This window comes from Arachis ipaensis, chromosome B02 (genome assembly GCF_000816755.2).
Source record: "Arachis ipaensis cultivar K30076 chromosome B02, Araip1.1, whole genome shotgun sequence".
Taxonomy (NCBI): domain Eukaryota; kingdom Viridiplantae; phylum Streptophyta; class Magnoliopsida; order Fabales; family Fabaceae; genus Arachis; species Arachis ipaensis.
In genome coordinates this window covers 90,369,391-90,384,844 of record NC_029786.2, presented here as the reverse complement: position 1 = coordinate 90,384,844, position 15,454 = coordinate 90,369,391, and the positions used below count along the sequence as shown (strand labels likewise).

General features: G+C 32.0%; 1 protein-coding gene across 5 annotated transcripts; it reads right to left on the bottom strand.

Annotated features, from left to right (window-relative positions):
* LOC107625682 (mRNA-capping enzyme) lies at positions 3,181-13,798 on the bottom strand. 5 transcript variants are annotated; one of them, XM_021116139.1, is made up of 19 exons: positions 13,466-13,797; positions 12,777-13,004; positions 11,727-11,799; positions 10,708-10,846; positions 10,094-10,245; positions 9,697-9,780; positions 9,527-9,589; positions 9,155-9,286; positions 8,813-9,019; positions 7,733-7,852; positions 7,278-7,327; positions 6,629-6,788; positions 6,076-6,213; positions 5,343-5,465; positions 5,153-5,251; positions 4,646-4,735; positions 4,449-4,530; positions 3,979-4,109; positions 3,181-3,896 (listed from the first exon to the last, which is right to left on the bottom strand). In XM_021116139.1, exons 3-19 carry the CDS (start codon positions 11,745-11,747, stop codon positions 3,750-3,752), a joined length of 1,938 nt encoding a protein of 645 aa, XP_020971798.1. In that variant the 5' UTR covers positions 11,748-11,799; positions 12,777-13,004; positions 13,466-13,797; the 3' UTR covers positions 3,181-3,749. The 5 variants fall into 5 exon arrangements, 3 of the variants coding, with proteins under 3 accessions (XP_020971798.1, XP_016183858.1, XP_020971799.1); XM_016328372.2 differs by lacking the exon at positions 11,727-11,799 and having other exon boundaries at positions 13,466-13,796; XM_021116140.1 differs by lacking the exons at positions 12,777-13,004; positions 13,466-13,797 and having other exon boundaries at positions 11,652-11,752.

The following is a 15,454-nucleotide window of genomic DNA, read 5'->3' as shown; positions in this document are numbered from 1 at the left end:
TGACTTTCAACACAATATTTCTAAAATTATTAGTATTTTGTTAATAACTATATATGTAAATAAAAAATGAATTATTTGTATATTTTTTGACTCTTTAAGTATTAATTTCATTCTTTGTATTTTTGTGGATTTTCCTTTCACATCTACTTGTTCTTCTTCTCCTAATGCATGCAGTTTTCAATGACATTTATAATAAAAAGAATAAAAATGTGTAGATTTTTTTTTTGAATAAGTTATTTTTAATAAGAATAATTGAAATAGTATAAAATGAAATTACCTGTTAATATTTTTATTTGACCCACTCTGTTAGATAATGTCTCAAGTGATCTAATTCAAAATAGTGTTAGAGAATGTTCAAAACTGGATCTTTAATTTTTTTTTTTCACAACAGTTGTGAGTAAAAAGTTTGATTTCATTGTATCTTTAATTGGTCTATACAAATCATTTGCATATTCTATTTTCAAATTTTTTATAGTATAAACTTTTCCTTCTTGTAACAAATATTTGAAGTTATTCATCATATTTTTCTTCACAATTACATGAAAAGGTATTTTCTACAGTAGTGTTAGTAAATCATAGTTAACAATTAGTTAAAAAAAAGAATTACATTTGTTTTAAGTTATTAGAAAAGGAACAATGAATAGCATATAGAAAGAAGTATAATTGTAACGATATTAGAATACAATTATATATAAAGTATTAGAAAATAGGCTTTTTTATTTAAATAAAATAATAGAAGATTAAATTTACGTGAATCCCCTAAATAAAATTTTAAAACGTGAATCCCCTAAACTATATAATATATAAATCGTCTTAAGATGATGTGAGTTAGATAATGCATGAAACATGTTACCCTAAGACGATTTATGTGCATTTGTTCAATAAATTTCATGCATAAATCGTCCTAGGATAACATGTTTCATGCATTATCTAACTCACATCACCCTGGAACGATTTATATATTATATAGTTTAGGGGATTCATGTTTTAAAATTTCATTTAGGGGATTCACGTAAAATTGATTTTCTATTATTTTATTTAAATAAAAAAGCCTATATATTACATATTATATCATGTTTAATTTTCTGTCACAGTATCTCAAGTGATGTAAATTGAAAATAGTGTTGAGAAATGTTCAAAATTGAATCTTTAATTTCTTTCACAACAGTTATGAGTAAAAAGTTTGTTTTTATTGTACGTTTAATTGGTCTATACAACTCATTTGCATCTTCTATTTTTAAATTTTTTATAGTATAGACTTTTCCTGCTTGTAACAAATGCTTGAATTTGTTCATCATATTTCTCTTCACAATTACATGAAGAGATGTTCTCTGCAGTGTTAGTAAATCATAGTTAATAATTAGTTAAAAAAATTGACTACATTTATTTTTTTTTAAGTTATTAGAAAAAGAAACAATGAATAGCATATTGAAAGAAGTATAATTTTAACGATATTAAAATATAATTATATATAAAGTATTAGAAAATAATATAAAAAGTATAAAAAGCAAAAATAATTAAAGTATTTTTTTTATAAATTCAATTTAAAAATACAATAAATATGTTTGTTTTGTACCTTTCCATCTAATATAATCATTTCTATGCAAAGAGATTCCTCTTCATTTGTGGGTGTTAATGTTTTTTATAAACGAACCATGCGATTTTTTATAAACCAATTGTCTGTTTGTTTAGTGATATTATCCAAAGAATGATGTTCAATTGAGTATGTTTGTTTAGTGATATTGTCCAAAGAATTATGCTCAATTGAGTAAGTTTGAGATGTTGTGTAGTTCGAAAATAAATTTCTTTGTACTAAATTTGATGTTATTTGAAGGAATAGTGATAAGAGACTTATATAAATAGTTCAAATAGTATAAAATTTGAATATTTGTAACCTAAAATTTATTATGATTAATAATATTATTATGACATTTGTAATATGAATGTTTATTATATTTAATGAGTTATTTATAGAAATTAATAAATTAATTATTGGGGTTATAAATTTATTGTATTGTTTATAATACAATAAATTTATAACCCCAATAAATTTAATGTCTTTGTAAGTTACAAATTTAGTTAGACACTATTAATTTTTAATTATTGTCATTAGTAATTTTGCACCCTAATTTACATATATTTCTATTACTTGTATATATATTTTGCTGATTTGAAAATAATAGTTAATTTGACAAAAATTGAATGATTGATTCTAAAATTTTGCCAAATAAGCGATGTTGTAGAAAAAGAAAAATATCTTAAAAATAATGTGAATAAATTTAGCCATCTACTTTTGTATATTAAAAATAGTTAAATTTGAGAGCTAAGTAAAGAAAGAGTAAATAGTAGTTTTTATTACGAAGACAAAAAGAAATTAAATGAAAATCGTGATTCTCTTTTACTGCATATAAAACATTGCTTTAAATTTAAACTATAATTTACTGGCCAACAAGCCATAACTCAATGGTATTTATTCCTTATTTGTCTAGAGGTCTCGGATTCAATACCAGATGTAATAGGCTAATTTTTTTTAGTAGAATGACTGATATATCTCAACATTATAAATTTTTGTATTTTTTAAACTTGTGTAAGTATTCAAATAGAATTCTTGGATTTGTGTTTAAAAAAAAAGTTGAGGTACACAAGTCAGACTCGTACACAAGTCAAAGACCTCAGATTATTATTTTAAAATTTTTAAACACAATTCGAAAGATCTTACTATAAAAATCAGATAAGTCTGATTTCTATACCACCCAAAAATCGTTATTAATCCAATATCAAAAGAAAAGTGGATGTAATGACCACAAAAGAAAAACTACGATTTATTCTATCTTTATAAATACATATTTACACCACTTGGTATTAAGAGATTTGCTACGCTTTACTTTTGATTGTATTAAGATATTGTTGCATATTATTAAATATCGGTACTTTAAAACTATTTTTAAAAAAATTAATCAACAAGGCACTTATTTAAACTTCATTTTAATCTCTTCATCAGTAGCAAGCGTTTCCGAACAGTAAAATATGTTGATATTCAGGAGTATTTTCTTTAAAAAGAAATTTTTTGATCCAGAGATTCTTGCCAAACTGTTGCCCAGAAAAACAAGAGCATTAGTAATTACTTTGACACCTATTAGACAGGTAAACTCCCATAATTTGAGTGCTGGGCAAAGCATCTATCCATCCAAGTGCAAATAATACAACTCTGCATTAAATTAGAAATAGCAAAGTAGTGACCTCTCAAGTGCTAACGAGGGAGGAACCATGAGCTGGATAGTTTCCCAAACAATGGAAGGCCTGTTACTTCTGAACACATTAATATTAACATACTGAAAAAGAAAATCTAATAAATGTAAATGAACTGACCTAAGAAACGGCTACACTTTTTAACATTATAATATCACTACTACTCAAAAGAAAAATTAATAATATACATTGATATCCTAAGCCTAACACTATACTAATCAGGACAACCATAGGAATGCATTCAACGCTAGAATTTGAGGCGGTACCAACTACCAACTGCATCATACAAACTCATCTGCACTGCAGTAATTACCGCAACGCCTAAACTAATTACATACTATAGATCTAGCAACCTTTGAATAGCCAAAACCAATACAACTTCAGACCATCAGTGGATAGACCTGCTGCTGGTTTCAACTGATGTCACAAAATAACATCCGACTCTCATTCTCATTCTCCCACCAGTGGAAAAATTGAAGGCACAATACCCAACATGTGCCTCACCGATTTCGCCTTGCCATAATAGCATGCTGAGTGGCTTTACTGTCGGCTTTTATACGGTCAGCATACATGGGAAGGCGAATTATCTCATTTATTTCGTTCAACAAGTCCTCCTCAGTGATGTTATCTTTAATACTTCGCATAACCTGCAATAAATTGCAAGATGGCTGTAGGCAAGAAAGACGATAATAAATTGATGAAGTTGGAAAATGGGTGTCAATATAGCACCTTCCTGTATGTATTAAACTCGTTCGGAGTTGATTTATCTGTCCTCACTCGCAAGAATACCCATTCCTGATTATCAGAATTCCAAGAGCACTCTATGATCTTTCCAGAATAATCAGCGGGATCTGAATCATCTGCAGATTTTAAATTTAGAGTCAGCAATTTCAATTAGTGCAATTGAAAAGAATAGGGCATAAGCCACCCACTTTTAACAACATAAACAAGTAGCAAATCATGTACAGTATTACTAAAGCATTATCTCCCCTCCCCACCCCAACCCAAAAACAAAATTTGTTGACACGGAATTGGCATGTAGATTGTAGAACACTTCAGAAAACATACAGATAACACCGTCATTACTTCGTTTATTTCCTGATCACATAGAATAGTGATGTTGATGAAGCATGAGTGAAAAATCACATATCAACTTATGATTAGTCGAACAAGCATAGTCAAGTAAAAAATTGACTGACCTCCAAATGCAACCCGATTCCCATCCATTAGTTTCTTCTTTCCACGTTCATAGAGAAAAAGTAGCTGGTGATCATCATCGACCTATCAACATGGGCAGCTTAAATTAGTTGGAAGCATCAGCAAGTCAGCAACAATAAATGACCATGTAATAATTGAACAATATCCAACTCCACAATCACTAATGAGATTATACAACCTCAAAGAGAAAATCCACTGAATTCAGCTCCGCATATTTCCATTTTAGCAGGCCCTCATGAGTTCGTGGTACATATGGATCGTCCCAGCCCTGATCATTAATATTGTCAGTAACAATCTCCATCAATCTAGAATCATAAGGAAGAAGTAAGAAAATATACACATGGATTTTCGAGGATAATGAATGGCCCTATGTAACTGGACTATGTGGTAGTCTAGGAACATGGTCCTCTTCATTTTCATTCCCTCCCAAACTTTCACTGAACATCATATCAGATTAAGCTATATCAGCCAGAGACATTTTATTCTCATTCTAACACTATCGAAGTATGTCCTAATGCATATATCTTAACAAATGAAGCAATCAAACAGGATTTGAAGCAAAGAACCAAAGAGCAATATGATCCAAAGTAGTTTAATTGCAAATTTGGTATCAATATACAAGCATAGGGTTCAGGATAGAAAATCTCATTCTGCTCTTTGGTCCCTTAAGATTATCAAAACCTACCTGAAATATGAGACCATCTGCCTCATGTGAAAGCTTTTTAATGAATTCCTTTAAAAGCTTACTGACAGTAGAGAGCAACCAAAAATCTTTCCTCCTCACCTGAACATTTCAAGCATATCAAAAATGCAACATGGGAAACTAACGTAAATCTGAACTGTTCTAGGCTAAATTAAATGACCAAAATAAATACCCTAAATGGTTCCAGGTCATATCTGTAGTAAGGGTTCCTGCTCTGGAAAATATGTTGCCTTTCCGTATTTCTAGGTTCAATTACTTCTTTCTCAAGCATCTTCCACCGTTCATAGAAGGGTCGCTGCATCAATTGTTTGCCAATAATCATACACAGCTAGGTACAACTTGTATCACAGAATCAAAACTAAAAAGAGAAAACAATAAACATGGTGGAGGCAAATTATTGAAAGAAAAACTCGAAGTTCAAATTATGTTTCATGAAAGCATATTTTCCACCAACATGTTTTATTGACCCATACAGAGGTTACTCATCCTGTGAAGAAACAAAAAGGAACCAGACACTCATGCTAATAAGACATAATGTTCATCAGAACCAATTTAATTGCTTAATCAACATAATGCAAAGAAGAATCTCTTTTCGTCAGGCAGCATTTAACTTGTTTCCTGTTGATCCGACTAATAAAAAAATTGCCAAGAGTAACAACTAAGGACAAGATGATAGGTTAGACCCAAATGCAGCGAAAATATATAAGAAAATGGAGAAAGGAAAAATGGAAGAATGAATTATTTAGGTTTGCTAAACATTTGTCTTAAAGAAAAGTTGAGACAAAATATATATTAAAAACAAAAACTGTATATGACTCCCTACCATGAGAATAGATTGAATAAAATTAATCAAAAACAATGGACATCATCCGGCATTACTTTGAGCAATTACAAATGCACCAAACCTCTATCACTGATAAATGGTTGATTGCCATCAGATCATATATAAGGTATCTTCTCTCCTGCTTATGTGAATCTGGCAATGTATCTATAATCATCTCACCATCAAGTAATGTGAAGTGATGGGTCTTCTCGCCCAAACCCTTAGAACCCAAAAATATAACATAACAGTTTTCATTAGTTTCTTCTTTTGCAATGAAAGGATTTTATTAAAACGAAGAGAGGAAGAATACAAAGTCATGGGAGGACAATATCCTCTATAAAAGACCAAAAGCTTACAACTTTTTCTCTTTTACATTTTTTCCTTTTTGGGGTGGGGGTTGTGGAAGGAAGGGGAGGGAGGGGAAGATCAAGGAGGAATCAAGAAAAAATAGCTTTTCAGTCTCCCCACATATTGGACAGAAATCATTTGAAAAGATTAGGAGCTTTATTTGTAGTATACTGATTAATCAGTGATGATGGTACTCAAATGTCAAAATCTATTTCATAAGCTCATATATATATATATATATAACAAAAAGCAACAACAACAATAACAACATAGAGGAGTATACACACCTCTGTACCCCTGCAGGGAAACCTCATTTGGACCCTTCGAAAGTTGAAATTTCTATCAATTAAGTAACACCCATCCATCGTTATTAGCATCATATATCTTGTACCATCAGCTTTCCATGTTGCATAATAATAACGTTGTCGTAACAACTGCAAATTCTCCCTACATAACAATGATACAAAATTTAATGTCAACAGATAAAACTCATACATGAATAAGAAACAATGTCTTAAACAAAACCTCTTGAAACCAATTAAGACAATTACAAAAATCTGCGAAATCATTGAAGCTCAAAAAACTGACAACTTTTCCAAGAGATCTAGTTTAGATACAATAATAAAAGATATTCCAATTTTAATGATGGGACAAAAGCATCCTCACGGATTTGTACAATTCTCAAAATAAATAATAAATAATTGATCATTTCACACAATATCCCCTTTGACAAGCATTAATAACTTCCATAGACAAACAAGATGAAGATGCATGTAAGCAAGAGAATGAAACCATGATGCACAATCATGAAACAAGACATAATAACAAAAAAAGTATTACAGCTAAAACAAATAGCAGTCCTTGGTCTAATGTTTATAATTATAACATACCAAGATATGATAAAAGAAAATTATTAATGGCTCATGTAAGTAGTACCTGTTAAGAGAAACTGGATGTGAACCTGGAAATTGTGCATGTCCCCTGGGCTGCAAAATATAAGAGCTGAATGAAGTAGGTGACTAATCCCAAAGGAAGTATGAAAAATCCATAAAAGTAGCTAGGAATGTCAATAACCTGGCTAAAATGAGAACTTTTTACACAATAAGACCAAAGCCAAAGGCAAGAGAAATAGCAAGAATACAACAAATGCCTTGAAAACACAAGACATGTCCAAGCACATCAAAAGGCAAGCACAAGGCACAGCAATATGACAATTGACAAGCATAACACACAACTAAATGATAAAGTAGCAAGCAGCATATTAAATGACATCAACTTTATTAAAATGTAATTGAATAAGAATGTTTAGCTGCACCGAAGCTAAATTAAAACATTGATTCCAAAAATGAGCTCGAAATCTAAGCAGTAGACTCGGGGGATGGAAAACCTACCCCAACACCCAATTTAAGTGTTTGATAACAGAACTGCCGGAATGCATCCTGCTGATCAGAAGGTATCTCATCTCCCAAAACATCATCATTTGTCAACCGAGTGTCTGTCTCATGGTTCTCCTGATAGAATGAGGAAAATTTCAGGATTTAAACATGTAACGTGGTTGACTCTACTATTTCCCCATGAATATGAGTATAACACTATTAAAGAAAAAGATAACATAATTATACCAAACCAACATTCAGGAATGTCAGGTACCACAGATATCTGGCCTGATGCAAATCTTAAAATTGCCAGACCGCACAGGCAAACACAGACAGACATAAAGAAGTTAACAGTACTAATTTTTCTTCAAATGATACATTTACCTGTCACAGATATGACACACTAGCCAGCAGTGAAAATGGGCATTATTTTTAAAAATAAAATAAAATAAAAAATAATGAGGTGAAAAAAAGGAGTTTTTTTTTTCTTTTTGTTGGACTCATTATGTTCTCTTTTTATTCATGTTAAAGGAATTCATTAGAGCAAAAAGTATGGTAGGACTCAAGGATGACAAGTACCAAACAAGAACAGAAAAAGAAATTCAGAATGCAGCAAGACTTACTTTTTGTTTCTATGTGGTAATTTAATTCACTGTGTATTAAATCATTCCCTCTATTCTGAACATTACCTCAATATTACTTCAGTGAGGTGAATATATCTAAATTTCTATCCTATAGTATTTGGTTCTGGTCCAGTTATATCGTATGGAGGACGTAAAATAGGCATTCAACAACAACCAAAGAAACAGCAAAACCAGTACACTGCCACCAAAACCTTCAAAGCACCACAATGGAAAGGACAAGGTGCAATCAATATTGATCAGCAACTTCAATCAACTTCTTAAAAACCTGCAACTTTCCCTCATAGTTTTTAAGTGCCACTTAGGACTTATCTAAGAAAATTTTAGATTCTAAATGCGTTCCACGAGACCAAACATAAAATAGGACTCAACACACCAGAAGATCAAAAAGTAATCATGTAGCATAAGATGATAATACAAGCAGAAATACCAAAATTCAATATATTATCCATACATTCAAATGGGGGACTGGTTCTCCATCATCATCATCATCTGGAACTGCTTCACCGTTGAGATCAAGTTCAGAAGATCTCTTCCATTCTGGAGTAGGAGGACAATTTACCATTTCAGGCTTTTTTTCATGATAAAATGCATATAATGCATCAATGTAATCAGGTTTGTAGATTCCTGGAGGGCGTGCATCAGAAAATATTTTTATTGCCTACAAAATGAACAAATCAAAACTCTAAATACATAAATCAAGCAACATTTGAAAAAGACATATTATAGAGAGAGAGAGAGAGAGAGAGAGAGAGAGAGTTACAATTATAAAATTACTGCATAACTGATTACTGACCTGAGTAACAGACATTGATGTAGTACGCATTAGATAATGGATAATCATGTATCCAGTACGATTATGTCCATGAGTACAGTGAACAAGTATATACTTCTTTGAGTGTTTTTGACGTGATACAAATTGTGTGACCTGGAAATTTAAATTATCACTGACAGATTAGACAATGCCATATTGATATGAAATTTCTTGCACACAATTTTGTAAAAGAAAATGTTAAAAAATTATGTAAGCCATATTGATATGATAAAATAAGGATATTAATTTGAGTAAAAAATGAATCACTGATGAATCCTAGAAGAGGACATGAAATGCATGCCATGTTCTTTTAAATAACTTGAGATGACTGCAAAAATATGATCAAGAACAAACCTCATAGACAAATTGATTCACAGACAAATTATCAGGTACCGAATCGCGCCCCCTGCATTGGATCTAAAACACAACAATCTTCAAATGTAAGAAGAAAGTGGCATCACAGTTTTAAGCCACAAAAGATTGAAAAGCATTGAATTGGCAAGCAAAACTTGGCCACTACACACCTTTACATGCTTAATACCCTCTTTCTTTAAATCTGACACTGGATAGTACCGAGTAGTATTTGTCAAATCAATTACCAAGCCAAGCTGCAAATAAAGAGAATCATATGTAAATAAGCAGCATATTTTGTTAAAAAGATTTTCCGGATGAAATCAAGCATTCAATTTCTTTAATTTAGCTGCTAAAGACAAACAGCAGATATTGTAACCGAGTAAACAACTAGATAGACTGATACAACAAAAGTATATTTTTCTATTTGCTGAAAATCCAGAAACTATTTTCCTTCGAGTACTCCTGCACCTCAATTTAAAGTTGAAGAAAAACGCAAAAAGGAACACATGAAACAGAAAAACTAAAATACAAATGGATAGTTGCAGTTTTGTAGAAAACAATACTTACTTTTCTCCCTAAGACTCTCATCTGATGTATCACTTGTTTAAATGAGTATCTTTTACCAGGAGCAATGCAGTCGTTGAATGATTCACCAAGTGGAACCTTAGAAGGTATCATACCAAAAATTTCCTGGCCAAATGAAGGGCAATCCAACCAACCTGCAAGTAAAGAATAAAATGACAATATTTTGTTGTCACATACAACCATCTTTTTTTCTTTTAGATGAAATACAACCATCTTTATCTTGATTTCTGACATAAAATGTACTCCAACAACCTAAAATATGACTGAAAGAAATAATAAGTAGATATCAATCTGCATTTTATAAGATAAAAAAAAAAATCTTCCAATACCATGCATGTGTGCGCACTACACACATAACACATCATAAATCTTTTCATTTATATTTAACCAAATTTACCATTTATGATAAATAATAAAACCCAGTACAAGTCTACAAAGTTCAACATAAGGATAACCATCTGAAGCTGACATGCAGATAACAATAGCATCATGTGACCATATTAAGTTACACGGTGAAAGTAAGAATTGAATCACATTAGAGCATTACTGTTGATCACTTCCAAGAAAGCACGTGGACCAAGGAAGGAGACCCTCACCTGGTGGAAGCCTACTTTTATCATATGATTTAAGGGCCTTAGTTTGAAACAACTGATCATATCCACGTGACTGTGATAAATGCCCAGGTCTGTCATCAGAGCGTTCTCTCTTCAATCGTTGTTTTCTCTCTTCGCGCTCCTAAAAGAAGCAATATGTGAAGAATTGCATTACTGACTAGATATTTTAAGGTAAATACGGTTTGAATAATTGTGAAAACCCAAGAAGTAAACATGTAGCTTATAAATGATTGTGCTATTGAACAACCAAAGAGAATTATTGTTGGAAACTCTAACCAGTTCTAATAGAATGTTAACATAGCAAGAAAGAAATCTTGGGATTGTAGGCTTTTTCCTTTTTCTATGGTCTCCTATGATGTCCAATAAAATTCCAAAAGATCAATCAAACTCCTTTTGCTAGAAGGCTTTTGATTAAAAGCCTAATTTTCCACCAGTAAAAAAAAGTTTTCGATTAAAAGCCCTCGTTGCATTATTTTAACTATCACATTTCATAACACAGAAAAATCTAACTCAAACTTTGAATTACTGTCATTATGTGAGAGTATGAACAGACAGAAAGATGGAGTACGCGGAGACAGTAGACGGTGGTAAGAAGATTTCATGCTAATCAAAACAAAAATTTTCTTGACTCAAATCACATGCAACATTAAACTGTTTCCAGTCAAAGTTGGACTCAACAAATTCATCTTCAATCATAAATCCTTCCTTTTGTATTGCAAGAAGTCTTTAAAGCAATTTCTACCACGTACTCGTCAAAATAATAAGCCACAAACATGCTCAACTCAACACCTTATCATGTTATGATGGCAACCAATCAAGCACATTTACAATTTGTATCGAGTATTTATGATATTAAGCCTGACTCCAGTTTCCAAGAAACCAAACGATTTATAATATACCAGAAAACAGAGCAGACAAGTACTAACATCATCACTAGAAGAATTGACCAAAACATCTGGGGAGTAAATGGATGGGATCTGAATGAACTTTCAGTCACAGACCTTAGAAAAGAAAGGACCCATGCCCACCTTAGAATAGAATGATATTCCCGAATCCTCTAGAATCTTACTTACACTAGATATAAATAGGAGAAAAACCATTAGATGTACAAATTATCAAATAACACAATTCCAAATCATGAATCGGCCAATCAGCTTTGATTCAAGGTGCTAGTGATGCAAATCGGTTAGTTGAAATGATGAGATGATAGAACTGCATTCATTGAGTCAATCATTCAATTCGATTCACATTGAATTGCAAGGTTGACATAATTCACAATCACGCATCACATGCGGTCATGCACTACACATAGGTTGGAACATTCACACAAACAAACCAGGTCTTTTGTTACCCGATTTGTAGCCCAAAGCCCACCTACATTTTTTTTTTCTTTTGAAACTATAGGCACCGAATAAAAAAGGAGACAAAACACTATTTTCAATCACACCTATTTGACCTATAACCAATATTGTAATGTAGCTTAAAATTAAAAAAATAAAAGAATGGGTCGCTCACCGCTTGGTCTTAGCTTCGTATTGATGATAGAAGATTTTGTGATTTTCCACCTTATTTATGACTTCAGTGATGACCTTACGCTATTGCTTTTGTCGTTTCCTAGTCTAGAATATTATTTTATTTATGATACGTCATGTATAATGTAAGTTTAAATTGTGCATCTAAATCTTACAATTCAATACAATTCACAATTCAATATCCCTAGCAATTCAAGTCTTTAACTGCAATTTGATAACCTTGGTGCACATAATAGTTCATTGACAATCAGTGTTATATTCAAAGGAGAGCACTTAAGCATTAAAATCCTCACTTCAGTACCCCAAAACCCTAAATAAATGTCAAATTTTAGGGGGCATCAAAAGGCAGATCACAGTCAAACCAAATGAAAATCATTTATGAACATCTATTCACAATTTCTTATCGGCATAATAAATGAGACACTAGTAAGTACTATCATAACTGTGGGAATCAAAGAAACATACACATCCATAATAAGAAAATAGAAACAGAAAATAAAAGATGAGAGGACAGGGTACCCGGCGTGCTATGTCAACTGCACTTTCAACACGTTCCTCTGGTGCATGGTACTCTTCGACAACATGTCCCTCAAAGATATCTTCATCTTCCTCAGGGACTGGCGATGCATTCAAGTCCATAGCAACTATCATCAAGCATCAAGCAACATTCCCTCCTCACCAACACTACAAAAGAATCTCAAACTGCCCACAACTACCTTTGTTTGCAAGCAAAGCAACCCTTTTGCCCTGCACCATTCAAAAATCGGCCACCCCATTCTTAAACCAGCACGTTCACAAATTTTACCAGCTTGTGGTATAAAAGTATCAGCTCAACATGACAAAGGCCCAAAAATTTTTGCTAAAATCCTCAAATACAAAATGCTCACGCAATAGTGGAAATTAATAAAATAACGCAGCTGAAAAATCAAATACTCTGCCCTCCTATGACAATTAAGCTTTTTCTCCCACCATGATTACCCCAAACCCCAAACTTTTAAGAAAATTTGGAAATAGAAACAAAATAGCGAAATCCCAGTTAGACTCTCTCCTCTGACATGCTCCCAGCTCGCAGGGGGAACACTACCATTATCGGAATCAATGTGGGAAAGAAATGAACCAAAAAATTCACATGCGAAGCTTCGAATTACGAGAGAAACAGAGAAAAGAAAAAAACAAGAGAGCGCCCAAAAAGATCGAAATTTGCAAACCTGAGCAAGCAAAACAAAAGGGAATCGTGGGCGGAACGGCGAAATTGATCGGTGCGGTGGATCACGAGGAGTGGAGAGCGTCACTGAGAGCTGGTGCTGAAACCCTAGAGAGAGAAAGTTGTGGTAGAGAGAGAAAGAGAGCAGGGTTTGTTGGGGTAGAGAGAGAAAGAACAAAGAAGTGAGGGTTGTTTGTTGTAGCTTTGTTTTGTTTTGTTTTGTTTTTATTATTAACGAACGAACGAATGAAAATGAATTGAAATTGCGAAAGAGAGAGCGCAAAAACAAAGGAGGAAGAGGGCGTGGGACGAAGAAATACGTGATTCCGAGATATCTCTCCTTTTACCCACGACTTTAATATTATTGTTAGTGTAAATTAATTACAATTTTAATGAAACTTTGAACACCCGACCAAAAAAAGCCATCTATCTCCTCGGGTATTATCTATTTACTTCTACTTATTAATATACTAAAGATAAATCTTTTTTTTTTGTTTTTTTATAGTATCCGCTAATCCGGCAGGCCAAAAATTAATTTGTCGTGGTACTGAGTTCTATTTAAGGGTTTGTCACTGGATAATTTTTATCTTTATCTTTATCTTTATAGTAATACAAATGGGGAACTCATATGCTGAAGTGGCGCTCATACGTTGAGTATGGGAATTTATTTATTTAGGTGTCGTCACTAGAAATTTTTAGATTTATATTTATAAATTATAAATTATTATTTACTTAGGTTGTTATTTTCAAATTTTAAATTATTTGTTTAGATTGTTATACTTAGGTTATTATTTTTTAAATTTTAAAATTTTTTACTTAGGTTGTTATTTTTTAAATTTAATACTATTTTTTAAAATTTTGCTGATTCTTTTTAGCACTACTTTTTAAATTTTTGTAGATTTTTTCAAAAAATTGAGGTACATACATAAATTTAAATATATTTACGTTAATTTAGAATTTTAAAAATTGTTAATATATTTATTTACTTTATGTGCAAATTTAATTCAAACATGTCATCCTATCCGCGTCCTTCATTAGTGGCATGAGATACATGTTTAATAATTGTCAAGATGCTATGGCAATTTGTAAGAAATATGGATATCCAGACCTTTTCATCACAATGACTTGTAACTCGAGTTGGCAAGAGATTGGCAGGATTAATAATCCAAGGAACTTAAAGGTTGAAGACCGGCCGGATATATCGTGTAGAATGTTCAAAATTAAGCTTGACATGATAATCTCAAATCTTAAGCACGGAATTCCATTTAGAGTGCTAGATGCAGGTATTGTTCTTCATCTAACCTTATTTTTAGAGAAATATTCCTTTAGATTGTTATAAAATAAATGACAAAATATTTTCTTACTTAACATATTGTTGATTTTCTATTATCACCATTAATTTATCAAAGCACATATATAAAATAGATATTTTATTTATAACATATATTTTTTTGTTTTTTGGTATAAGGCATGTATTTGGTGGAATTCCAAAAAAGAGGTCTACCACATGCTCACATTCTTTTATGGTTAAGTGGAGACCATAATATAACAACGACAACTCAATTTGATCGGTTAATATTTTTAGAGTTGCCAAATCCTGTTCGGCACCCAAAATTGTTTAGAGTTGTATATACATATATGATTCATGGACCATGTGATAGAGCTTTCTCAAAATCTCCCAGCATGAAAGATGGGTACTACACTAAATATTATCCCAAAACATTCAGTAGAACTATAGTTATCGATGTAGTGGATACCCATCATATAGAAGACGAGACACAGGAGTGATTACTGAGAAGAAGGGAATCCATATGGATAATAGGAATGTGATTCCATACAATGCATATCTGTTGATGTCTTATCAAGCGCATGTTAATGTAGAGTAATGCAACAAGTCAAATTCTATCAAATATTTGTTCAAGTATGTGAATAAAGGTCTAGACAGGATAGCAGTTGGAGTTACAAAGAAAGATTCCAGTGGAGAGGATGCTCA